The following is a 25,910-nucleotide window of genomic DNA, read 5'->3' on the forward strand; positions in this document are numbered from 1 at the left end:
TGAAGTACAGTGTGGTAGTTCCAAGCAGACGAGTTATTTTGGATGGTTTGCTAGGCCCACCAGCTACTTAAACACTTTAGAGCCACTAGCTGAAACAGCTTCTTGCCTCTGTACAAGTGTCCCGATGTGCAGATTTTTCTTTGCTCATTAAGGAGCAATGAGTCTAGGCTTCAGAATTCCTGATACAGCTCTGGGTAAAATCTTCATACAAAACCAGACAGCCGCTTCTATGGATTGTTTTTACTAATCCCATTGATATAATACTGAAGTAGGGAGCAATGTGTGCACGTGTGCCTTTCTCTCCGATAAAACGTCATCTCTTCTCAGACTGACTGCTGGTGTTTGTGACAATGTCTTTTCGTCTATTGTCTATGCCGTCACTTACAACACTCAAAATAAAAGCGTGACACAGAGGCCTGACCAGTCCTTTCTACTCATACTTTGCTTGCTCCTAATACTCTAGGTAAGTTTTACCCGTTTTAAGGCCTGGGGGACACTTAAGTAAACCACATATTCGAAGCACTTATATTTCACCATAGACTTTTCTGTCACACGCAATTCCTATATCTGAATGTTCATCAAGGCAGTCTGATTGTAAAAATATATATTAGTACATTTCATTATATGTTGCATAAAATCGCGTTAACAAATTAGAAAAGAAATCTACTCACTGTAGAAAACAAATAAGCGATCATTTTACCACTTATTTAGTGCTGTAGCTTTATGGCTGTTTCGTGTACGCAATTTAGCGTGCATCCAAAGGAATTGGTAAAACTGGATGGTAGTTTCAAGCTCTCTGTCATCCTCACCTTATTTGGTATCCCTGTACTCATAAATAACTGGGAAGGATCCCAGGCTGATCCAGAATGTCTGTTTCTGAAATGAGTTGGGCAGAAGCTTTCATATTTAATTTAAAAGGAGGCCTACTTCCCATCTGCTTTTCGTTTTCTTGAATGAGTGATAGCTATGTTCATGTTGGTTTCTTCTTCTCTTAATGGCTCGTTTAGAGAGTCAGTTTTTAGTAACCATTTTAGTTGTCATTTTACCAGATATTCTTTTACGATGAATGTGGGCACATTTGAGCGATCTTTGGAAAGCCTCCTACTCAATGGACATACTATTGCAATACCTTCAGTTATCCTATTGAATAATTTAAAAATTCGAGACTGAATATTGCTCTGTTTAACGAAGTAGTTGGCAAAAAATTCACTCTCCTTTATTAGTAACAACAATTCAATTGTTTCTCTTCTGTGGCACATATTGCTCAAACATATATAGAGTTTTGCTACATTTATATTTAGATTCCTGAAGTTTAAACAGCCGGAAGCAGCCTTTGACGCTATGTGAATCAGTTCCTATGTTAATACTTATTTCTTCAACATTTAAAACATGTTATGCTCACAATTCACTTTTTTATTTTTCATAAAACATTTAGGCTTTCATTTGATATAAATGGGAATCCCAGCAACTGATGTTTGAGGTGGTGTTAGACTCACTTAGATGAAGAAACCATCTATAGCTTTGTACAACTCCAATTCAGGGTTTATAACCAGCAAGAGTTCTGGTGCTACTGTGTGTTTTTAAGACTAGTGGATGAGTGATCTACATTTATAGACATTGATCGCTAGGTCATAGAAGCTAATTGTAACAGCCTTGATGTACCTCTGGATTGAAGCGATGCTAAAACAAGTCCACCTCTTGATCGTCTCAATTCAGAATTGCTAATAAAGCACAGAATGTTGATCAGCTCAAGGAAGGGAAGGGAAGGAAGGGAACAGCAGGGAGTGAGACCTAAAGAACAAGACATAACACATGAGTACATAATCACTTATTCTCTTACTTATTACCAAGGCTTTGATTATTGAGAAACTTATGAACACAATACCTGTAAGGAAAATAAGGAATGTTTCTATCCTTTAGGATTCCTGGGAAGGAAGAACATGAATTCTGTTCCACTGCTTACTTCCAACAGATGCCATTCACTAGCCAACACATCACAGGGGGTTTGGAGAATCACAAGAATTCTTCAGACATTCTCTTTCTCCAAAAAATTGCGAGTTCCCCTGTTAATGGCTATGTAGATAAGAGAAGAAAAGAGCATAATGAAAACGTATGCTGCCACTCATAGGATGTTCCTTGAAAGCTTGTCTTTGGTTGAGATTGTCATATAGAAGAGACCACCTATGACCTCTTATAGCAACTTAAAATATATGTATGTCTCAACTAAGAAAGCTATATCCATATAGCTTGTCACGGGAATGTTCTAAACAAAATTGATACGATGTCACTAGATACCGAACTTCTTGAAAAAGGCAACCGGAACCCATCCTACCTCGAAGGAGTTTCCAACAAGTATCCATGAATCCCAAACTGCTCATCAATTACTTGCCAATCGCAGAAATTAAGCGCAACTCACAGAGCAGGGAACACAGCCTAGTATCAACCTCTGAATATATTGTAATACTCTCTGCACCCAAATGTCTCGTATCATCAGGAAGATATCAGTCTTCCTCGAAAGTAACCCTACGATTTTTCAAGAACCGCCGTTCTTGATGATTAGCCTCAACACCTCATCGTGTGAATGAATCCTCACACGACGCCCGAACAGACATGCTCACGACACACTGAACGCTGTACTCCTCAGAATAATCTGTGTGGCCTTGCGCGCAGTTCCGCAGGATATTGCCAGGCTGTAAGTTTCAGCCAATGGGAGTGTGTCCTTCCGGAAGTCGATGCCTGGGGAAAGTAGTTTCTCCGTCCCCTCCGGTTTTATGCCCAGCAGATTGCCAGGTCGTGAGAGAGGGCGGATAGATATACAGATAACGCAACCCATCTCGTTATTAATGCAGGTGCAAGGGCAACATTTACCCCATTCAAAAGTGGTGTGTAACACTAATAGAATGGTAAAGCTACTTACACATTATAGGAATAAGTTTGTGGCAAATAGGTAATAGAATGGTAAAGCTACTTACACATTATAGGAATACGTTTGTGGCAAATAGGTAGTCTATAATTGTGAATGATGTAAAGAGTAGAAAGAAAATCCTTATCTGTGAAAATTGTTATCACCTAGGGTCCTACAGGTAAGTGTTTGACACAAGTTTGCAATAAGGCCTTGAAGGACTTTGTTTGGGTGATGGGTACCATTGGGCTGGTAGATCATAGAAATGTCTGGAGCGATGGTTAATTCATCCCCATGAATAAATGACAATATCAGTGTGCAGTGATGATGGAGGGAGTTCAGAAGTCTAGCTTCTCTAGCTTTTCAGTCTTGCTGCTGAATTATGGATGGTTTGCTGTCTCCTGGCTAGTTGTTTGGAGATTATGCCATAGAGGGTGTTCCTGTAGCCTGGTTTGCTGGTGACAAGGGCGTGGGTGGTGGTTTTTCTGGTGTGATCTGGGAGCCACTTGAAGCTATTTCTGAGCACATTCAGGGTGTTGTGATGGTGCTGACTTGAGTGTTCATGTCCAGTTTGTTGTCCAGTTGAATCATCCGTAGGTTTCTGGCATGGGGGCTGGGTGAGGGTATGGGTCCTAGTTCGGATGGCCACAAGTTTGAATTCCGTGGTGAGGTACATTTGCTGAAGACCACCACTTCTGTCTTGACAGTGTTGATCTTAAGATAGATAGGCTTTATCTATTCGGCGACTTCCATCATCTAGGCTGTGAACTTGTTGCTTGTGTTGGTGGTCTTTTCTGAGAGGGTGAGTATCAGTTGCATGTCATTGGTGTAAGAGAGGATGTTGATGTTGTGTACGTGATAATGTTGGCCAGAGATATTATATATGCGTTGAAAAGAGTGGGTCTCAGGGAAGAACCCTGAAGCACTCCACAGATCAGTTTGTGGGCTTCTGAGTTGTAAGGTGCTGACAGCTTGTGTTCTATCAGTTAGGAAGGAGCAAATCCAGTGGAGGGTAGATCCTTGAATGCCGATCTCATGCAGGTGCCTGATGAGAATGAGGTTTGTGGTAGGGCTGAAAGCTGCAGAAAGGTCCAGGAGGATGAGGGCTTCCGATTCCACTCTGTCCAGGATCATGCAGTTGTCGTCTAAGGCAGTGATGAGTGCCATTTCCATGGAAAAAACAAATTACGGGGCATTGAGAACCTAGTGTTTGTTGATGAGATAGGTCAGATGACATTTGACAAGCTTGTTGGACTTGGCCCTTTTTGCTGGGTCATGCCAGAACTTTTTCCCTTACTCCTGTAATTGTTCTGACCTGTTGTTGGTGGTGTTAGGACTCTGGGCACTTTATCACTGCTGATCAGTCTAAAGTGCATGTGCTCTCTATTGTAAACTAGGTAAGATTGGTCTACACCTGTTTAGCATATTTAATTTGCCTATCAGTCCCTTATACAGTGATATCTCATATACCCAGGGCCAGTAAATTAAATCCTACTGGTGGGCATGCAGCGTTGTTTGCGCAACCCACCAAAGTAGCCTTTCAAACCTGTCTCAAGCCTCTGCCACTGCAGAGCCTACACGCTCAGTTTACTGCCGGTGTGACATGGTACATAAAGTGGTTGCCACATCTGTGACTCCCCTTTTACTACATATCAGTCACCCCTAAGGTAGGCCCTAGCTAACCTTGTGGGCAGTGTGCGGTGTAGCTAAAAGGTAGGACGAGAGTCTTAACTGTGTGGTATGTCCTATTAGTGACAAACAGCCTGTTTTGTTTCTCACTGCTGTGAGGCTGCCCTCTCATAGAGATGCATTGGGGATTCCCTGATAGGTGCTTCAGTGGTAATTCCTGACATGAGAGGGGGTAGCATGATCAAGTTTGGTATGTTTGGAATAGTGGTGATAAATGCTGCGTACTGGTGTTCGCAGATTTATTATCACTATTTTAGAAATGCCACTTTTAGAATTAGGCATTTCAGTGTGCTATGTGTCTTTGTACCTGCCTGTTGTGTATTGACTGTCTGACCTTGGAGTGACAGGGGCTGGGGAGGTGCAGTGGCTCCAGAGAGTCTGGAGAGTCAGCGCTTGGCTGAATAGGCCCGGCCATATCTGGGATGCAGAGATCCGGGGGCGTTCATACTCGCCAGCAGGAGTCAACAACAGTATGGTATGATTCAGGAGCACCCAAACTCTGTGAGTAAACGTGCCTAGGGGCACAGTGATTTCTGCATTCCTGGCATGTTCGCAGCTGCGCCGCTTGGTCGCGGCCAGCTGCAACCCGATCTGCTATTCGGGGGCACTGTGTTTTGGGCAGCTACACCTTTGCTTGATGTTGGGGGTGATTCGGTTCTGTGGATCCCGGGGTGAGCCCAGTAAGTGCCCCGGATTCGGGCGTTCCATGGCGTTTCTGCACTTCGTAAGGGAGGGAGCGGAGACTCCTGAAAGTGGAGATTTACTGCCTCACAAGGCGAGGTGGTGCACCCTGATGTGATTATGTTTTGGGAGATTTGCCTACGTCTAACGGGGGCATGATGTAGCTATGATATATAGGCCCTGCTGCAAGTGTGCGCTAAAGTGCACCTATGAATATATGCCTGTTATGCTATGCTAAGTACCGTTATATTGTTTATGCTTTATGTGTAGTGCTAAGTACACTCTTACCAGTAGTTACTGGTTGCCCTACCTAACTGTGATTTTGTGATTCTGACAGTGGCCCGATGGGCCTAATAATTTATGCAATCCCTGCAAAGTCATGCCAAGTTCCTGGTGGCACAGTGTATATGTGATTATGTTCTAATGTGTTTTATGGATAATACAAAAGGCTATTTTTATATAACCTTGTGTGGGGTTTCTTTTGTGGTGTGCAAACGCTTTACACATTGCCTCTGAGATAAGCCTGTCTGCTCGTGCCAAGCTACCAAGGGGTTGAGCAGGGGTTATCTTCAGTGTGTAACTCCCTTGCCCTGACTAGACTGGTAGTTTCTGCCTGGCTTAGGCGCATGCCCTAGCCAACCAGAAATTCCATTTCTAACAAAGCTTCTCTGGGTAGGGTAGGAGGGAGTTAGGTCTGTAGTTGGAGAGTGTGGTTGGGTCCGCGGAGGGATTCTTGAGCAAAGGGGAGGCAGTGGAATGCTTTCAGGAATCCGGGAATGCGGCCAGTCAGTGGTGTGATGTTGAGTATTGATGTGAGTGCCTCGCTAATGGGAAGGAGTCCTTTGGTGAAGGCGTGGTGGGGGCACGGGTTGGCAGAGGCCCTCGAGTGGATAGACTTCTTTGTTGGGGTGGTTTTGCATGTGCTGATGGTGGACAATGCGCTCTTGATACACTCCCTGGTCTTGAGGAGTCGAGTGGGTAGGATGACTGAGTCTAGTTGTGGTTCAAAGTTTGCGATTTTATTGCTGAACAGTTCTGAGAATTTGTCACTGAGGTCCTGTGATGGTGTGATGTTGGGGGAGGTGGCTGGAGAGTAGGTGAACTCACTGATAATGTTGAAGATTTCCTTCCTTTTGTTTGTGCAGGCATCAATTCAGTCTGTTAGAGCTGTGCTTTTGGCGTCCTAGACCAGCTAGTGGTAGCATCTCAGGGGGATTTGTAGATGTCCTTGTCCATGGTGCCCTGGGTGGTTATCTGCCTACACTCCAGTTGCTTGCAGTGTTGCTTTGTCAGCCTGACTTCTTCTGTGTACCAACTTGCATATGCTTGGGATCTTGGCATGGTAGTTTTACATTTGAGGATTGCCAAAGCGTCAGCGCAGATAGTTATTCAGCTGTTGACGTTTTTGATGGTGGTTTGTAGGCTGCTGGCATGAACGGGCTGGTGTGTGCAGTGGGTGGAGGTCCAGTCTGCTTACGTGATTCTGTTCCAGCTCTGGCAGGCAGGTCTGGTGGTGGGATGTTTCTTGTGGTGTGGGTGGAAATGTTGAAGCTGATGAGGGCGTGGTCTGTCCAGGTCATTGGTGCTAGTTTGTCAACTTTGATGTTGCTAAGTGAGGTAAAGATTGGGTCCATTAGGTGCCTGGCAGCATGGGTGGATTTGTCAATATGCTGGGTGAGACCTAGGCTTCTGAGGTTTTATAGTAGGTCTGTGGAGTGTGGGTCAGTGCTGTCTTCTAGGGGAAATTGAGATCTCCAAGGAGGATGAACGTGCTGGCATTGATGATGAAGGGTGAGATGAACTCTGTGATGTGGGTGATGAAGTTGATGCAGGATCCCGGAGGTCTGTAGGTTAGGGTTGCTCTTAGGGTGAACCTGGCAATGATGTTTAGCTTAAACGTGAGGTGTCCCGTGTAGCTAGTGGTGGTGTTCTTGGTGGAGCTGCCAGTGGTGTCCTTAAGTATGATGTCCTATTTAATAATTTTATAAGCTCCTCGTGGCCACGCTTCTACGGTACTCTGTCTGTTTCTTCTCAGAAAAGCTCTTATGTCAGCCTTGCAATTCCATTCAGAGCGAGCCTGATCAGTGTAGGTCCTTAAGGCTGTTGTTTCCATTTAGATTAAAGTATAGGTAATTTGCATTCCTTTTTATTTGGTTGGCTTTTGATTGTAACATAAATTGTTTTGAGATGCTGTCAGCGAAGGCATTAAATATGATTCAACAACATTTGTAGCATAGACATTTGGTTGGAAGTAAGGTTACCACCTTAGGGAAAAGTACCAACCATTTGTGTGTGTTTTAGGGTTTTGGACGCGTCAGTAGCTGATACTCAAAAAGTAGTTTGTAAAAAAACTGCCTTTGGTTGGTTTTGTATTACTTAGGAATATTATAGGCAGCATTAACATTCTTGTGATGTATTTTCTTCTGTGTGTTTCTTTAAATTTATAGTTCAAAGGGGAAATCGTTGTTTTCATTACTACCTGCGTTGGCACGAAAATTCCTGCGACTCCGGTAAAATACCTGTTAGGTTGGAACTCTATCTCTAAGGGTCCACGTGCACTCCGTTTCTATGGAACTGCTTCTGTAAGGGTCCATGTGCACTCAGTTTCTATTCAGCTGCATAATTTAGGCTCAGGAATGAATTGTTTTTGAAGAATTTACAAAATATAAATAATTGAACACAATATAAAAAGTTAGAACAAATTGGAAAAAAGTTAAGTAATTTATTAGGCTATTGTGGTAAATTGTGTTATTCTGCCCTCTGGCTTGTATAATTATGTTCCTTCCCAACCCCCCTTGCAAAGCTCATTAACGATGATCCCACATTCTTCCCACTGGAACATGCTATGCCTGTTATTTCTGGGCCCTGTTCTTGAAGGATCAATGTTGTTTATTGTTTGTGTTGTTTTGTATTGTAGCATATATATAGCGCTTGCTACCCATACATGCGGCACTGGTGTACTTGCCCACATGAGTTGCATGCTGCACCGTGTAGAGTGTTGATTGAAAGGTTGTTTCTCTGAAATACAGGGAGGTTATGAGAGGAATTCCTAGTTCAGCACATATCCTTCCATAGTAATATAATGTGAATCAAATGTCTGTGGGACCTTTCTCCCGCCACGCTGAGGCTCAAGGTGCTTCTCACTGGTAACAGAGTATTCCTTTCACGATGCACAAGCCCTCGGCCATTGAAGTGGCATGCTTCATCATCGGGCCCTGCTCCTCGATGGGGAGCGGGTGTTGCAATGCCCAACTGGCCTCTCTAAGGGGGCTCTTTGCTGGAGATCTTTTGTCATGCTGTTTGAGAATCTGGAAACCATCAGACAATAAACACGGGCCCCCTGGAGTTCTTTAGGCGTGATTGAGTGTAAATTGGAAGAATAAGAGATAACTAATTAAAATTACCCAAGGATCTGAAAATCAATTTTAATGTCTCAAGATGTCTTTGTTAAGATTAAAATGTAATTATTAAACAAGCTGGAAATAATGTTATTTAGGTTTAATATACAGTCAATATGTTTGTTGCCTGAGTGTGCCACTAGGGAATGGTGGCAATTCATCAGGAGCAAAAGGGATACTTCTATTCTACTTGATGAAGGCACCATACTATTCTTGTGGCGCACACCACATTGTTTTGTATTCCAAACCGAATATACTGATTAGGAAAAACCATAGATGCTGGTAGGTTTTCTGCATTCTCCCGTAAGCAAGAAAATCAATATTTCCACAATTATTCCAGGGGCCCTTTTTACGAGGGTTTAGTTTCACTGGCTCAAAGTTCAATCTCACACAGGATACCCCAGTGGGTGATACCATTTATTCATGCAGGTAACAAGGGTTTTCCTAATTAGTAGGACATAGGGGGAATTTGAGATAGAAGGGGCAGGAGTAAGACCTAGTGGGGTTGCTTTTAGGATGTAGGATGTCATCCTGACAGCTGGTTGCATTGCTTTCGGAGACGCTATTGCACTGCTGAAGTCTGATTGCACGGGGCAGGAAGATGGTGCTTTTGGGGTTGTCTCGTCTGTGTACTGATGGAGTGTGAGTTTTTGGCATATTTTATGACTTACAGTTATACTGAGTCTGTCTAAACGTTAATAGTAGCAGGTGATTTACCTAGGAAATGAGGAAGGTGGATGACATGGGTTGCTGACATTGCTGAAAAACCTTAATCAGTGTTCTTGTTCTATTATTTACCTTCGAGATTGTCTTTTATTTGCTCCAGTGAGAGTAATTTAGTTGATTTGCAGTGGAATGCAGTTTGTGCTGAATTTAATGTGGTGGTAGATCCTTTCTACCTGCATATGGCTCTTTTTCTTTGGTTCAGTTCCAAAGGTTTTTCAGTTTTGGAGTACCATGTATGCCTGTATTTGTTTTGAGGGTCTATTCAGGGTGATGGATTGTCACTGGGTTGTATGTTAATCTGACCAACAGTCATGCGTTAGTGGTATAAGATGTTGGAGAGTAGTGACAGATGAGATCAGTTCTAAATGTATACCTTTAAAAAATGATACCTTTAATGATTTAACGGGTTTGTGGTGCACTGGTTGAGGTCTGGTGTGTTGAAAAGGTTAAATAGCACCTACTTCAACACCATGAAAGTCAGTACTCCGAGACGGTTAAATTCTCAAAGCATTGATTGAAAGTCAGAACTACTCAAGGCCACCATATCTATTAATTCATATATGAAGTACTTGCAACTTCTGTGGGTCTTTAGGCAGAAAGTGTCAGGCTGTACACGTGAAATGGCAAATAGCGTACAGTTGCTTCAGAGGAGCCAATTGTGGCTACTTTCATTCTGGTGTATGGCCTGTTTTTGTGAATACGACCAAGCCACCACCAGTTTTGTGCATACCAATCAGGTGCTAGAGGGAATATAATAGAGATGTGTTTTTGAAGAGGTATTAGGAGTGTGCGATAACAATGGTTGTGTGTAGTGAAGCTGTCAGTATTGCTTGTTTAGATCTAATGTACATGGGCATGAGGCACTGTATTTTTTGCAGTGTTAGTGGATACTATGTGTTTCTGTGAGTGGAATGTGTGGGTACTTTTTTGCTTTATTAGATAATCTGCATGACCTGGTTTGCGGGTGTCGAGGACCGAGTTAACCTCAAAGCTAATGAGGAAGATACGATTCAAACAGCATTTACAGTACAGTAAATAACGAAGGACTGACTCAAAGAGGGAGTTCAAAACTACAAATTTAGAGAAAACCACAAATGTATATTACAATTTTAAAGTGCAATACAGATATTTGAAAAAAATACAAATGCAGGAGTAATTTCATTAAAGAATTTAGGGGTCATTTGCATGAAGGCTCTCAATAACAGGAATAATGCAATAATAAGCAAAATCAGGTACATAGACTAATTTTTTATAATCTGCAGCAAATCAGTAGGAAATCGGCCAGGTCTCACCTAGTCAGCGCACGCGCTGTCTCTTCGAGACATGCTGTATTCAGGATATGGGCATGAAGCTCCGCCCATCTTTTTAATTGGCTCCTGTCCATTGTAATTGTTGGCTTTTCGTTGCCCAATATGCTTAGTAGTCCCTCCTCAGTACCACCTTGTCTCTTCTTATAACTACCATGAGGACACTCCCTGTTACATGTGTTGTTACTCTCTAGTTTTCAATTACAGCCTCAGGGCACTATTTTCTTAAAAGGCTTCAGGCAGGACACACGCTGCTTGGTCCTAAGCAAGGCGGTTACTTTACTCACTAGCACATCTCACATTTCTATGAAACCTTCTATAAATTTCACTTCATCGGCTCCACACAGAGTACAACCTAATCCGTAATTAATATAATAATTCTTTTGACATATTTCAAAGCTACTAATTGTATATACCGACATAGCTATTTGAATGTACTCGTGGTACTGTCTTGCATGCAAACCATTATGTGTAAGGTGGATTTACCATATCTTTTGCAGGTTCCAGTACCATATGTGGCCAAAAGAGGTCCCACTGTCCCTTTTTTGGCCACATATGGTACTGCACCCTGCAACATAGCCAGGTAAAAAACATTGCCATTTATAATGCCAATAACTCCAACTTTGCAGGGTGCAGTACCATATGTGGCCAAAAGAGGTCCCATGGGACCTGGTTAGCCACATATGGTATTGCACCCTGCAACATGGCTAGGTAAAAAACATTGGCATTTTTAATGCCAATAACTCCAGCTCTAACAAATATGAGACCGATTGCATTAGGTCTTGCATTCGTTAAAGTTAGAGCTGTTGGCATTGAAAATGACAAGGTTTTTTACTTTTGCTTTTTTATATCATTGGCAATAGTGCTATGCAAATATAATAAATAAAGTCACTGCAAAGAAAAAAAAACAAAAGTAAAAACAATTGTTCTTTTCAACATCTACAGCTCTAACTTCAACAAATGTGAGACCTGTTGCATTTTGAAAATTCTTGTTTAATAATATTATGAGCACAATTTCATTGTGTTACAGAAGTGACAACAGTGACTGTGGCCAGTGTGGGAACCTCAGCGGACAACGTCTTCACCACATCAGTAGCAAACGCTGCCTCTCTGGCTGGACATGTTCTGGTAGGTTTGAATGGCTGGCATGTGGCTACTACTGTACAGTAGCATCTTTCTCTAGAAGCCATCTGGCAGTTAGACATACCTATTTTATATTGCTCATTTTGTCTTGTGGTAAAACTTTCCCAAATTGTATGGGTACATCCAGTTCGTTATTATTACTGCAACTCTACTAGATTAAAAGATCAAGATCAAGTGTGATCCAAACACCTCTGTTGATGTAACTTCAATGCCCACTTGTAATAACTACATGCAGGTCGTTTTTTATCAACATTTAAACAGCCCACAATGTTTACTGGAGCACAAGCTCCTCTCTGACATATCAAAATGACCAATTTACCCAAAAAACATATGATACTTCCACTGTTCACAAGCCTAGTTTATGCAAAAAAGTTAATATAAATATTGTATATCCATTGTAGGATGAATTAGGGATGTCTTTCTTATACATCAAACAGTTATTAAAGTGGATGTCCATACTTTTTTACGAACCGTTTACAAATGTCAAAGCACGCCATTCTCCTTCCTTTTTTGCACCGAAAACTCATGTCTGTTGCTTGCCTCTGTCCACATTTTCTCAATTAGCTCTGTTCCCGTTATTTTGGAATTCCCTGTGGCAACCAGTTTTATCATAGCCCATGTGCATTTTCCCATTCTCCAAAGTCTATTGCAATTTCTCTGTAGTACTGCATAACAAACACTATTTTTATATCTGTCAGTGTTTCGGAATCGATTTCATCCAATATTTAGAGTTCTATTATGTATGTTAGTTCTCCCCATCCCCTTAAAAAAACATTGCAGTAGCAAAATGTCCAAGCTGTCTATTGCAAAAAGAAGCAACGGGCCACTCATTTCTACAATCTACCAAAAAGCAGAATAGCCTGAGACCTATGAACGACATACATATATATCCTTAATTTCCATTGCTGTAGCCTTCTAAGCTTCCAGAAAACTATAGTCTGAAACGTTTACAGGTGGACTTGTGCATGGTTGTAAAATGTCCTATATTAGAAGACTTGCTCGTGATCCCTGAGACACATAGTCTAGTTGTGCCAATGCCAGTATGTGTTAGACATGTGACATATGGTAAAACATGCTCAATAAAACACCTGCTCAGTGTGCCTTGATTGAAGATACTACCAGTTGTTTCAATCAAGTTCTTGGCTGTGGAGAGTCGGACAACTTATGAGTCTTCGGGGTTAAGTAACCTAACAATCATCATGATCTCTATTAAGATGTGGTTGTATGGTGTGCCTAACATGGTACAGGAGGTTATTGGTGTGTGAGGAACTAACATTTCAATTTAGAGAATTGAGGCTCACTCAGAGGACTAAACCTTGAAGGGCCACGTTGTTATGGTGTCTGGAAAGCAAGCTAGCTTTGCATTTTCTGTAGGTGGAAAGAACAACAGTTGAAACATAGCACGTTTGTAGCAAATTATAGGAGCAGAGGATACGTCAAAGTAGGTGATACTGTATTTCTTGTTGGAGCACTCCTTTGACTGCTCTGTGCGATAATGCAGAGCATAGTGTTTTAAAGATCATCCAAAGTGAAACTGGTAGCCAGTGTCTGTCTGTCCTCTCTCTGTCTGTCCTCTCAAATCTGGACCTGCTGTTACTTTTATGGAGGAATTCAGGTGCTCATCATTAAAACCGGGTCAAGTCGTGTAGGGTGAGCGAATATAAAGGGAGCAGGGATTGAGTTTGCTGTGAAAAGTCCTGTAAGGCAAAGTCTGTTTTAGAATTCTGTGAATATGTTGATGTAAAATTTCGCTACCATGTCTGTTGGACTTCCAAAATCAGATCTGCAAAAAAGAGTATTTCTGTTTTTTTGGAAATGTACTGTGCCTTTTGAGGAGAGTGCCTCCTTAGTTCCACAGACCAGAGAGGGATGGTCAGCTCCACCAAGGAGGTGGTCTGTTTCCTCAACCTTGATGGCTTCCATTTAAATATCGGGTGGTACCATAAATATCATCTGCAGAAGCTGTTGTCATACCTCTGTGTTCATGATTGGGGGAGGGGTGGAATTGAGAAAGGCATTGTTACACCTCAACAAGCATTGGCTTAGCCAATAGGTCTCGCCTTTGGAACCTTGTACATGTTTATCCATGCAGCATATTATCCTTGGTGCTACATCATCTACTGCTCTTTAATGCTGAAGCTTTGATACTACTAGGCATATTCTAGAACTACATTCAGAAGCACTTTTACAAAGTGTTATTTTTGTATAACTGGTAGTCTGAACTCACATATGTTGAAGTGCTTTCATGCACTATGTGAACTTGCAGCAATACCTGGTCCAGAAAAAGCAAACACAGCTGCAAGATTGCATGCATGACGCACCAAAGCCCTGCACCTCAATACACCAAAGTATCTAGCCAATTAACTCCAATTAGCAGGTAATAGCTGAACTCTGAGAAGCACCAACACCCTGCTATTGAAACCACAAAAATTTCGGAAAAAGAACACCTACACACTCACCTTTTCTGGCCTAGCACCCAGGATATGGAACGCCCTGCCCCAAGCAATCTGAATAAACCCCTCCACCACCTCATTCAATAATGAAGTCAAACTACTTCTGATGAATAAAACTCTCTCCTGATCCCAGCACTGATGCAAGTTGATACCAACCAGAAGCTACTCATCAACCAAGAGCCGTGTTGATCTCTAATAGAGAATGACTAACACAACCTTCAACAAGAACTAACAACATATACGATCTCTTCTTAGATACTCATTTATATGTGACTAGCGTGCAACTTTTCTTATGATGAAACTGTTGTAAAGCGATCTGATACCCTCATCGGGTCTAGTCCGCGCTGTATAAAACTCTATAAATAAAGAAATGCTGGCGATGGAATCACGCATGCAGGGGAGAACTAACATCACAGAGGCAATTCAAAGACTGTTAATGGGAGCTTTATGTGCCTCTTGCCCAAAGCCTAACACTCTGGCCCTTGAAATGTCTGCATGGAGTATATATTGAGATACCGAAGGGATTAAATGTTGAAATACAATACCAGTGGCCAGCACGTGGGTTCAGTTTATTTCAGCAACAAGTACCAGTGATATGGCTGTTTTACATAAAAAAACGTCTGAGCACCTACAATCACATAGAGGTAAAAATATTGATGTACAACACCTAGAGTCTTTTGGACTGTAAAAATGCACCATTGATTCTATGTCGGGACCGGAGGCTCCGATTATGCTTTTCTTCCTTCGCTTTATTAACCATATCCAAAACACAGCAGCCAGAAAAGCACTAACATGACTTGTTTCTTGATAAAAAATATAGAAAAACGTCATCTGCACATTGGAAGTGAACAATCCAGTGAATAAATATCAAGTCCCATGAGTCCAGGGGGTAACACTACAACATAGTCCTTCCACGCTGTCCATAACTGATTGAAAGCTCCACCATCTTGTGAAGACCTCCTCTTTCTTCGCTGCTGCGCAGCTAGATAAGTGCATTTTCCTTCTCTCGCATGAATTGCTTGATTTGTTGTTAATTGTTGTTATTTTGTTATGGAGGGGCCGGTTTTGTGCAGCGCAATGGTAACTAGTTGAGCTGCTTGTGTTTTGCTGTTTCAGGTCCCCTCTTACGGCCGCGGGAGCGTCTCTGTACTCCTGACGCGGCAGGCCAACTTTGCGGTGCTGATTGGGCCCGCCAAGGGGCGCCCGTGCGTCTCGTTGCTGCCGCAGCGCGGCACCTTCAAACGGAGCCGCGCTGAGGGGGAAACGAGCCTGCCCGAGCCGCTAAACCCAAACGCCCTGCGGGGTCTGTATTCCCTGAGTTGCCTCTTCACGCCCCACTGGGGTCTGTACTCCGTGTTTACCATTGAATCGCCGGCGGCGATATTTGTGCACCTGAAGATGCGCGCTGGGTGGCGGCTGGATCGTGTCAGAGTAGTCTGATGGTCCGCGCGCTGAGGCCTAGTGCACAGCCTATGGTCTGGGTTTTTACTCAGTGCAGGATATAGTTGCTGTCCTCCGGTCAGCCCATAGACCCCAGTTAGTGGGAGGAGGTCCCATCTTGATGCTAAGTCCCACCTTTTGTGCCTGGTTACATTACCACTGAGGCTTATACTGTGCAGGGATATTATACTGTTGTGCAGGGAGATTACTGCGAGCCGTCCTTTGGGCAAATATACCTGTCATATAGATTCCTAGTGTACATGGGTCCTGGAGCAGGATAGTTACTACGAAGAGGAGGAGGCGACGCAGTACTTGCCTTTAGATGATGATTTCTTCGAGGCAGTGGATTCCTCCATCCTTAGGTGTGTGACGGAGGTTGTAACTCCGATGGAGGAGCGCCTGACGAAGCGCATTATCACTGAGTGCGCCAGGTTGGCTCAGGCTCACGGGGGCCCCCAGGTTCCCGCGCCTCAGCCCGCCCCGGGGGAAGATCCCCCTCCACCCAAGAAGGTTTGTGGGGAAGGTGGCAAGGGGTGGATAAGGACGCCTTCGAACGTTTGAAAAGCGCGTTCCTGGCCAGGTCCGTGCCATCCTCCTCTACGCCTCCCCCACTACCGGAACCCGTGGTGTCCATGGCCCCCCTTCCCCGTCCCAGGACGGGGGTTCCCCTACTGACACAGATGATGATGAGGGGTCATCGCGGTCCTGACGCCCGGCTAGTTCTTCGGGCACTATGCCCCAGGATGCCTCCGGCATGCTAGATCCAGATGAAATTATTCATCCGCGGTCCGCAGCCTGGGCACCTGGGGACAAGGTGGCCAAGTTCCTAGCCGGACGCCTCCGCAAGCCTCTAGAGAAAGAAGTGCGGGGTTGCTTTAGAGCAGAGTGTCCACGCCCAACTTTGGAAGGAAAGGTAGCCCTGACCCCTGAACTGGATTCCAAAATGGCGACCTTCCTCGCCAAGTATATCAAGGATCCTCGTAAGGGGATAGATCGTTCCTGGCGGTCAGGCCAGGATAAACTCCTGGATGCCATTGGTCCAATGACTAAGTTCTTGGACATGGCTGAGGAGGCGAAGGCGAGGGGGTCTGTCATTTCCCCCGACGTCCTGTCGAACTGGGCGCAGAGGGCATTAGCCTTTATGGGCAATGCCAACTGCGCCCTGTCGACGGAACATCGACGTTCCCTACTCATCAAACTGGACCCTAAGCTGGGTAACTTGGCTTCCTCCGAGGCAGGTGCTGTGGCCCAAGGGGGCTTGTTTGTTGACCCTTTTGTAAAAGAGTTTGGGAAGTTTGTGGCCACATTTACTTCACTTGATAAGGCCCAATCCAATTTCAAGAGGGTTTTTCAGACCCGTTTTTCCCAAGGGGCCGCGCGACCGGCCGCGGCGGTCAGCAGACCAATAACACGGGACAAGGCTCCGGCAGATGCCAGTACCAGACCTCAGCCAACTTTAATAACTTCTACCCCACCAGAGGGCAACGCTTTCGAGGCCGCGGTGGCTTCAAAAACAATTCCGGCGGTGGCCAATCAGGAAGTGAGTGTCATACCCGCGGAGCAGGTGCGCATTGGGGGCGCTTGGTGAATTTTCAGGATGCTTGGTCAGAACTCACAGCAGATGCTTGGGTTCGTCAGACCGTGAAGGGTTTTCATATAGAGTTTTACGACCAGCCCCGGCAGGTCACGCGCCCGTGCCCCATTTCTTTTTCCGCCCTCGATGCACAGTTGATCGACGAGGAGGTGACCGCTTTGCTAAAAAAGGGTGCCATCTGGCGATCAACGTTGCACCCCAACGGTTTCCTGAGCAACGTCTTTCTGGTGGAGAAGACGGACGGGGGTCGGAGAACGGTGATCAACCTCAAGGAGTTCAACGTGTGGTTAGTTTACCGGCACTTCAAGATGGAGGATATCCATCTTTTGCGGGACGTACTTTTACTCAGGATTTGATGGTCAGATTTGACCTGAAGGACGCTTATCTGGTGGTTCGGATCCATCCGCCCCACCGCCGTTTCCTCCAGTTCCTATGGAAGGACCAGGTGTACGAATTCACCGCCCTTCCTTTCGGACTTTCCTCGGCACCATGGGGTTTTTTCAAAGGTGCTACACCCGGTGGTGGAGTCCCTGAGAGGGCGCGGAGTGCGGATGATCGTGTATCTGGACGATATTCTGCTCATGGCGCAGTGCCCATAGACGCTGCTGTCCCATCTGCGCCAGGCGGTTGCCCTTTTGGAGGGCTTAGGTTTTGTCATAAACAAAAACAAATCTGTGCTCTCTCCGACCCAGAGCCTAATTTTCCTAGGGTTCGTCTTGGATTCCGAGACTTCTTCGTTAAGGCTGCCGGCACACAAGATGGCCAAGATCCGCCACACCTTACGGCAGACCATCTCCAAGCAGCAGACGTCGCTCTGCCAGATTGCGCGGGTGGTCGGTCTCCTTTCCTCCTCCATTCAAGCGATCTTCCTGGGTCCACTCCATTACCGGGCTTTACAGCGCCTGAAGGCACATCACCTTCGGAAGGGGCTGTCGTACGATCAGTCAGTACCCTTGTGGAAGGACGCCAGGGAGGAGATGGCCTGGTGGTTGCAACACATGGAGGCCTGGAATGGTTGGGCAATCTTCGGGTCGTCCCCAGATCTGGTGATAGTCGGACGCCAGCAGGTCCGGCTGGGGGGCCCGTTGCGGAGAGTTCTCTACCGGCGGTGTGTGGTCGTTAGAGGAGCAGAAATTGCACATCAATTGCTTGGAGCTCCTCGCGGGGTCCTTCGCCGTCCGATGTTGGACGAGACATTGCGCAACCTCGTGCATTTTGTTAAAAATTGACAATGTGTCGGCAGTACGGTACGTCAACCGCTTAGGGGGACCCCGATCCTGGGCCTTGGCAGACCTGGCAAAAGATTTTTGGGAATATTGTTTGGCACACCAGGTCTCGGTGTCGGCAGAATACCTACCGGGTCAGACCAATCAGGTGGCAGATTAGCACTCCAGGCATCTGAGAGACTCCAGCCTGTGGAAATTGGATGTCCAGGTCTTCCAATGGTTGGCCGACCTTTGGGGCCTGTTTTCTGTAGATCTCTTTGCGTCCCGCCTGGACCACCAGCTTCCATGCTATTTCAGCTGGAGGCCGGACCCTCTGGCGGAGGCCACGGACGCGTTTCTCCAGGACTGGAGTCTGGAAACGGGTTACGCTTTTCCCCCGTTTGCGATGGATGGTGGCCCGAATTCGCCTCTTGCAGGCGGACGTGGTGGCGGTGACGCCTTCTTGGAATTCTCAAGTCTGGTTTCCAGTTCTGATGGAACTTTCTTGGGATTCTCCAATCCTACTCCCCCGGTTTCTTCATCTTCTTCTGAATCCGGACGGGGAGCATCACCACCTCGTTCTCCAGGGTTCTCTCAGCCTCATGATATGGAGGCTTTCAGGAGACGCTGGTCGCTCCCGGGCCTTTCGGGACAGGCTCAGAACCTTTTGGCAAAGGCCTGGGCAGAGAGCACTTCTAAACGCTACAGGTCCGCTTGGACCAAGTGGATGCGTAGGTGTCTTCGACGGGGTTTGGATCCCGTGGTCGTGGGAGTCGTACCCCTGCTGAATTTTCTGGACGAACTGGCTACGGATGGCCTGGCTTACAGATCTATTAACCCGATAAGATTGGCGGTATCGGCAGCCCACTCCCCAGTGGATGGTGCCCCGATAGGTGAGCATTCTTTTGTATGTAGGCTCCTTCGAGGCATTCACTTGTCGTGGCCCCCGGAGCCTCGCTACTCAGTCCTCTGGGATGTCAATGTGGTCCTAAACCTTTTTTTGTCCTGGCAACATAATAGGTACCTAACTTTGAAAGAGCTTTCGGCAAAGTTGGCTATGCTTTTGTGCCTGGTGTCCTGTCGCAGGGTCTCAGATGTCCGGGCCTTGGACATTACAGCGAGAGTTTTTTCCCCAGAAGGGGTCATGTTTACACTTGGTCATCGTACCAAATCAGATTCCAGGACGATCTCTTACCCAGCCTTCACGGATGTGCCCAAGCTCTGGGTGGTAAAATGCCTGAAATCCTATGAAGAAATGACTGTTGAATTCCGCCCCCCGGGCGAACGACAACTCCTTATTGCCTTGCGGAAACTGCACCATGCTGTCTCTTCCCCCACAATAGCGAAATGGGTGAGATGGGTCATGCGGGAAGCGGGTATTGATACAAAACAGTTTGGGGCACACTCAGCTAGAGGGGCAATGGCCTCAAAGGCTTTCTCCTTGGGAGCTCGGTTGGAAGACCTTATGCGCGCAGCAGATTGGTCTTCAGATTCCACCTTTAAAAGGTTCTATTTTAAACAAGTGGTGGATGTAGCTCATTTGGTGGTGTGTAAGCTTTGAACTAGCATAATCTGAGCCTCCGGTCCTGACATAGAATCGAAATTTGCCTAGCTTCGTAACGGTAAGTTTCAATTCTATTAAGGACACGGAGGCGAGGATTATCCCTCCCGTTACACAGACGGTGCGAACCCACCCGTACTGAAGTAAGTAACTGGTTTAGTTTCTGGAGTAATGCATGCTAACTGCTTGTTACGGGTTTGCAAATGTACTCTTGTCTCATGGGCTGTTCATACTTTGCAGGGCATGACAGAGCCAAACAGTACCAATGAAGAGAAGGCGTGACTCGCGCAAAGAAAGAGGAGGACTTCACAAGATGGCGGAGCTTTCTATCAGTTATGGACAGCGTGGAAGGACTATGTTGTAGTGTTACCCCCTGGACTCATGAGACTTGATGTTTATTCACTGGATTGTTCACTTCCAATGTGCATAAAAAAATAAAGCGAAGGAAGAAAAGCATAATCCCCGCCTCCGTGTCCTTAATAGAATTGAAACTTACCGTTACGGAGCTAGGCAAATTTCGATTGTCCCTGACAAAAGAACCAGAATTTCCAAATTTGTTTAAAATGAAGTGTTTTTCATCCATTCTGTTACAACTCCTTTAGAAAAACCCTAAACCACTGTAAAGAATATGTAGCTGACACCAATATTAGTGACATGTGGTACATTATTGACTAAATATTAGCTCAGAAAGAACGTCCCTTATTACGCAGTGTGCCACAAGAGTGAAAGGAACCCGCAAGTAACTGTCCATGGGTTCTGAAGAAAGCCCGCCCCATTCAAATTGTTGGTACCCCACTAAAGTTTGTGTCAAATTGTGCCCCTGACAGCAGATGCAGTGTTTTAAACTCTTGTTATGCAAGAGTTGTGGATGGAGGCCCGCATGCACAATTGTGTACACACACAAAATCAAGGATGACAGACATTGCAGAGCTCTGGGGCCATGTAATCAGCGCCTGACCCCGGAAAGCGTATATCTGTACAGTAAGATCCCTGGCCACGAGTGAAAAATAACGCAGGCATGCCACACCTGCCGGAAGGGACACCATTACCACAGAGGGTGGACAGCATGGAAAAGTATTTATAGCTGCACAGTAATTAGTGTGGGCAGAGGGAAACGTGAAGAAATTATGGTATACAGAGCCCTGCAATGAGGACAGTTGATGAGGCAAGTGGAATGCAGAGGGGTGCGGGCTGGGTGAGAGGGCAGGGAAGGTCGGGGGTGCAGCCAGAGTGAGCCGGAGACAGCAGGGAGAGAGGAAGAGGAGAGTAGGTGTCTTTAGCAAGATGGACAAGGCCGGAAAGCGGAGAGCTGTGAATGCAAAAAAATGTTAGTAGTGGTGAGAAAAGGAAGGACGTAAAAGGCGGAGAGAGTTCCGCGAGTTGGTGCTCGCAGGGAAAAGGTGGGAGAGAATGGATTGTCGCAGGGATTCTGCTCCCACACAGAACTGTGCGCAGAGACCCAGGACCTCAGTGAATTGTGGTGTACCAAAAAACTCACCTCATTGCCTAGAAACCCTAACCAGCTAGCATCAGTGTCACATTAGCTCTTTGTCCTATAGCAAAGGAACTAATGATTAGACAAACCAGAACATGCGACTTAGGTTATACTCAGGAATGGTGGGAAGCAAGAACACTCTTTCGTTATACTCTCATACCAGTCCACAACAGGACTAAAAAAGAGTCACGGAAAGGTTAAAATAATTATTTTAACGATGTGCTCTAAGATGCAGTATCTTTGCTAACATAAGCAGACATATGATTAGAAATAATATGATCAGCATTGTTACAATTCCATAAAACACAAAAGGATAAATCATATTACAATGATGGTGAAAATAGGTACTATAGCGCCTGGTAAATTACCCTCCCTAGCTAGGAACTATGTTTTATAAAATATAGAAGGTCTCTTGGGCTTGTTTGGGGGACCCCATTCCTCCAAGATCAGCAGGTGTGAATCACATCAGGATCTGCAAAAGCTCTCTGTCTCTCTGGAAAAACGGGCTTCTTCCAAGTGTCTGAAATCATGCTTACAGTGTGATATTAAAGGCACCAGAATCACGTTGGCTTGCAGCTGCATATATGTTATGGCTAGAACGTGAGCCGATCAGCTCGAACAACAGCTACCTTGTTATGATAACCTTGGAGGCTATAGCACTCAGTGTGCAGACTAGAGTCACAATGTAAGTCTAGGGATGCTGAAAACAAGCCAGTCTTATGTGAAGCATTTCACGCAGCTTAACTAACAACAACAGTTATATGCGGTGTCGTGTGCAAAAGCAGCAAAGAGGAAAAATGGCGTTTAAACTTCTAATAAGCCTATGCTAACTTAGCAGTGTGAATAACAAGGCCCAGCCCACACTACAGGATAAGTGGATAGGTGAAGTAAAAGAGGGGAAGCTGGTGAAAGATAAGGAGTGAGGGGGTGAAGGTAAATAAAAGAGAATGAAAAGGGAGACTTTAGAGCGGTAGTATACAGAAAAGATGTGATGTTGGAATGAAAGGAGGTAGAAAGTAGATCAAAGTAACTAGTGTGTGAAGAGGGGGCAAGGTAGAAAACTGTGAACAAAGGAGATGAAAAATCAGTGTTTGAGGGTTAGTCTGATGGGAAGGGGTGGATGCTAGAGTGTGAAAGGTATTGCCGCCTTAAAACAAGTGACTCCGACCCACGTCGTTCACCAGCCTGTGGTGCAGACTCTCCCAGTAGAGTGAGAGGCTCCCACGGCACGCAGCACCTGGTGCATGCAGCCTGACAGTCACTGAACTTAATCTCTGGGCTTCAAGAGTGTTCCGCCTTCTCCATGTTGCTGACTTCAGCATTGCCTTCCGGACATGGTGAATAAAGTATCTCCGCCACGCAGGGGTTTCCTGGAATGCCAACGCAACACCCAAGGAGGCATTGAGACAAGGGTGCAGAGGGCTGGGAAGGTTAACCCTTTTGATGAGCAGAGGAAGTACTGGCAGCAGGCTCGGCATATGTTACATTGGGGGAAGGTGGGCGACGAGAGTGCCGTTTTTCTCAAATTAAAAAAAGTGACATTTAGTTAAAAAAAACACACGCCCAGTAAGGGAGAGTAGGAGGGATGTGGGAGGTGGTCAACACAGCCAATGGAAGGAGGTGGGAGCAAAGGCAACACGGGCGGCGCTTGGAGAGGGGAGCAGAGCTCGGAACATAATCCGGAAACTAAGAAAAGAAGCTGTGGCAAAGGAAAAAGTAGTGCGCCAGCACTATATATATGGCTGATCATGAAATAAAGCAAACACAAGGAGATCTGTAACTGGTGGTGAGTGTCAGAAAGGTTTCATCATCACCTTTGCTTTGTTCGCCTTTAGTTGGCAGGGTATGCCCAGACGTGGGTCCGTTGCTCACTTTGCCACTGGATCCAAGCTAGCCTGGCTGATCAATCAATCAATCAATCAGGGGTTGGTAAAGCGCGCTACTCACCCATGAGAGTCTCAAGGCTCTGGGGGAGGGAAAATAGATTAGGCTACTCCGGTCAGTTGAAAAGCCAGGTCTTGAGAGCCCGTCTGAAGGCTAGCAGTTCGGGCTGGACCGTTCCCATGAGGCACAGGGTCAAGACTGATTTGCATATAGCTGGGTCTGAACTGAGGTGGCGAAGTGAGCTAAAGAATGATGATGGATTCAACCTAGATCTGTGACTGGGGTGAGTGTCAGAAAGGTTTCTGCGCTCCGTCCATCATCTCTTTGTGTTTGCTTTGTTCACCAACGGGTATGCCCAGACGTGGGTCCCTTGCTCACTTTGCCACTGGATTCAAGCTAGCCTGGCTGATGAAGGGTGTTACCCAGAAACCGGTCCCAGGATGCTTGTTTCCGGTTCTGGGAAGACCTGGGTTGGCAGTTCGAGCTGGACAGTTCCATGAGGCACAGGGTCAAGACCAGTGGTCGAAGTGAGCAGGATCGGCAGGGCATGGCGTGTCCCTACTTCTTCAATTCCAAGGATTCCGTTCCCCTACTTTTGTAGTTTGAAAATGCATCCCAGGACGCAAGAAATCACCATCGCCTATAAATAAAGTTCGGCATTCCTGGCGTTCGAGGACAGGCGGCAGAGAAATAACAGGACTCTGTCTTTTGTGACTTCATGACAGGGTTCTCAACCTCTTTCCTCTCCTTTCTTTTATTTGCTCCCCTGTGAAATGGATCCAAAAAAGAAAACATTTTTTGCTGGAAATGTCGTATTTTTCTGACATTTTAATTCCAAAGTGCAGCATCTGGTATATAAGGTTACAAAATATGAAAAATAACTAAATAAAGTAAGACAGAGTGGTAGCAAACTGGCCAGATTGATTTTATTCACACCCAAACACATTAGCTCCACTTTTACAGAGTTTGCCAGTGAAGCGCTATTTTTATTTTCTTGTCTTTGTTTTCCCTGGGCTAGCAACTAGTGCAGCAATCCTGAAGGTACTGCAATGTGTGGATTGGAAAACAAATTGTGTACTGCGGTTCTGCGTCCAGGGCTGTGGTCTTTTTACCAAACTGCTTAAGTTTTGTAAGGATATAAGCAATGGACATCGAAATGGGTCCATTCAGGGCCCTGTAGTCATGTCCTTAACTTTTCAGGCAAAAGCACTCACTGATTTCTGAATAGTGTGTGTAAAAGCGTTAAGGTAACAATGTTGTTCCTGCTTACATTTAACATGGTTTGCTAAATTTTGCATTCCCTATGAGTGTTTGTTTTTTCCAGGATGTGGTCACTTTTATTTCTGAAGGCCACATATTGCTCTTGTCAGGTGCGTCATTTAAATTGAGCCACATACAGGTGTTTATAGCCGGCAGCAATTGGGTTGTAGTTGAAGGCAGTGTGAGTTTTTTTCAGTGGGGAAGTATGGTGTTCAGTAGGGGAGAGGATATGGCACTATGGCCAGAGCTGCTGAATTGGGGAACAAGGTTCAGCCTTAATAACAAGTCCACCAGACCACTCTCCTGAGAGAGCACAATCCCATGCTATACCTTCGAAGGCTTCACAGGACCTTAGAAGCCCTGGTGTCTTAGCACCAGCAGGTGGACCCCAGCAGTGGCAAGTGTTGGTTAACCGTCAAGGTTTGTCCACCACAATCCATACTGAAGTTCACCTCCAGTCTTGCGGGCAGGCCTATGAAGCAGCACAGCCTAGAACAACAGTGACTCTGCCACTGTGAACACAGGACCCTTGAGGAGAGCCAGCTCTCGGGCAGTGCAACCGATGTGACCGCACCTGGTGCTGACTTTGGGTGGAGGCAATATGTTTGCAAGTATATTAAGGTTTTAAAAGTGCTTGCTGCCTCCTTCCTGACCTCCAGCAATTTTCGGCAACAATAAAAATGTCCTTGATGACTCTGGTGTTTAATGTTCTTCCTAGAGAGAGAGAATTTTGTCTAGTGTAGGTTTTGATTCATGGAAAGGTAGCTCAGAGGTTTAATGTGCATGCTGCAAAGAACATGCACCATTCAGATCACAAAGTGCACACAATGTAAATAGGTCAGTGGGTTGCTGCTTTTGTAAGAGAGATCCTTTTGTTACTTGCAGTTTATAAGTTAAAATCCTAATATAGAACAGTGAGCTATTAACTTTCTTCTAAGAGCTGCATACAAACTGCAAGGTATAAATTAGAGCCTTATGTTTTTCTCCCCAGTCTTTGATTATCCTAATGTTTCAAAAAGTGTTCTTTTGGACAGAAATCTATTCTGATTATTAAAGAGAACCCCCAACCATGGTATTACGTTTTAAATTCTGAGTTTGTGTTGCTCCAGACCAATCACTATTAAACTATTCGACCTACTAGTATGGTTGTCATGTGACTCCTACACCTTGTA

At 45.2% G+C, this 25,910-nt stretch overlaps 1 protein-coding gene across 2 annotated transcripts in view; it reads left to right on the forward strand.

Moving 5' to 3' along the window:
• Positions 1-25,910, forward strand: part of DEAF1 (DEAF1 transcription factor) — a 519,741-nt gene that overhangs the window by 56,261 nt on the left and 437,570 nt on the right. For both annotated transcript variants that reach the window (XM_078682816.1, XM_078682815.1), the window contains exon 2: positions 11,734-11,831. In XM_078682816.1, coding sequence (XP_078538942.1) covers positions 11,734-11,831 — 98 coding nt within the window. The remainder of the gene's footprint in view (positions 1-11,733; positions 11,832-25,910) is intronic.

This window comes from Lissotriton helveticus, chromosome 3_1 (genome assembly GCF_964261635.1).
Source record: "Lissotriton helveticus chromosome 3_1, aLisHel1.1, whole genome shotgun sequence".
In the NCBI taxonomy this organism is placed as follows: domain Eukaryota; kingdom Metazoa; phylum Chordata; class Amphibia; order Caudata; family Salamandridae; genus Lissotriton; species Lissotriton helveticus.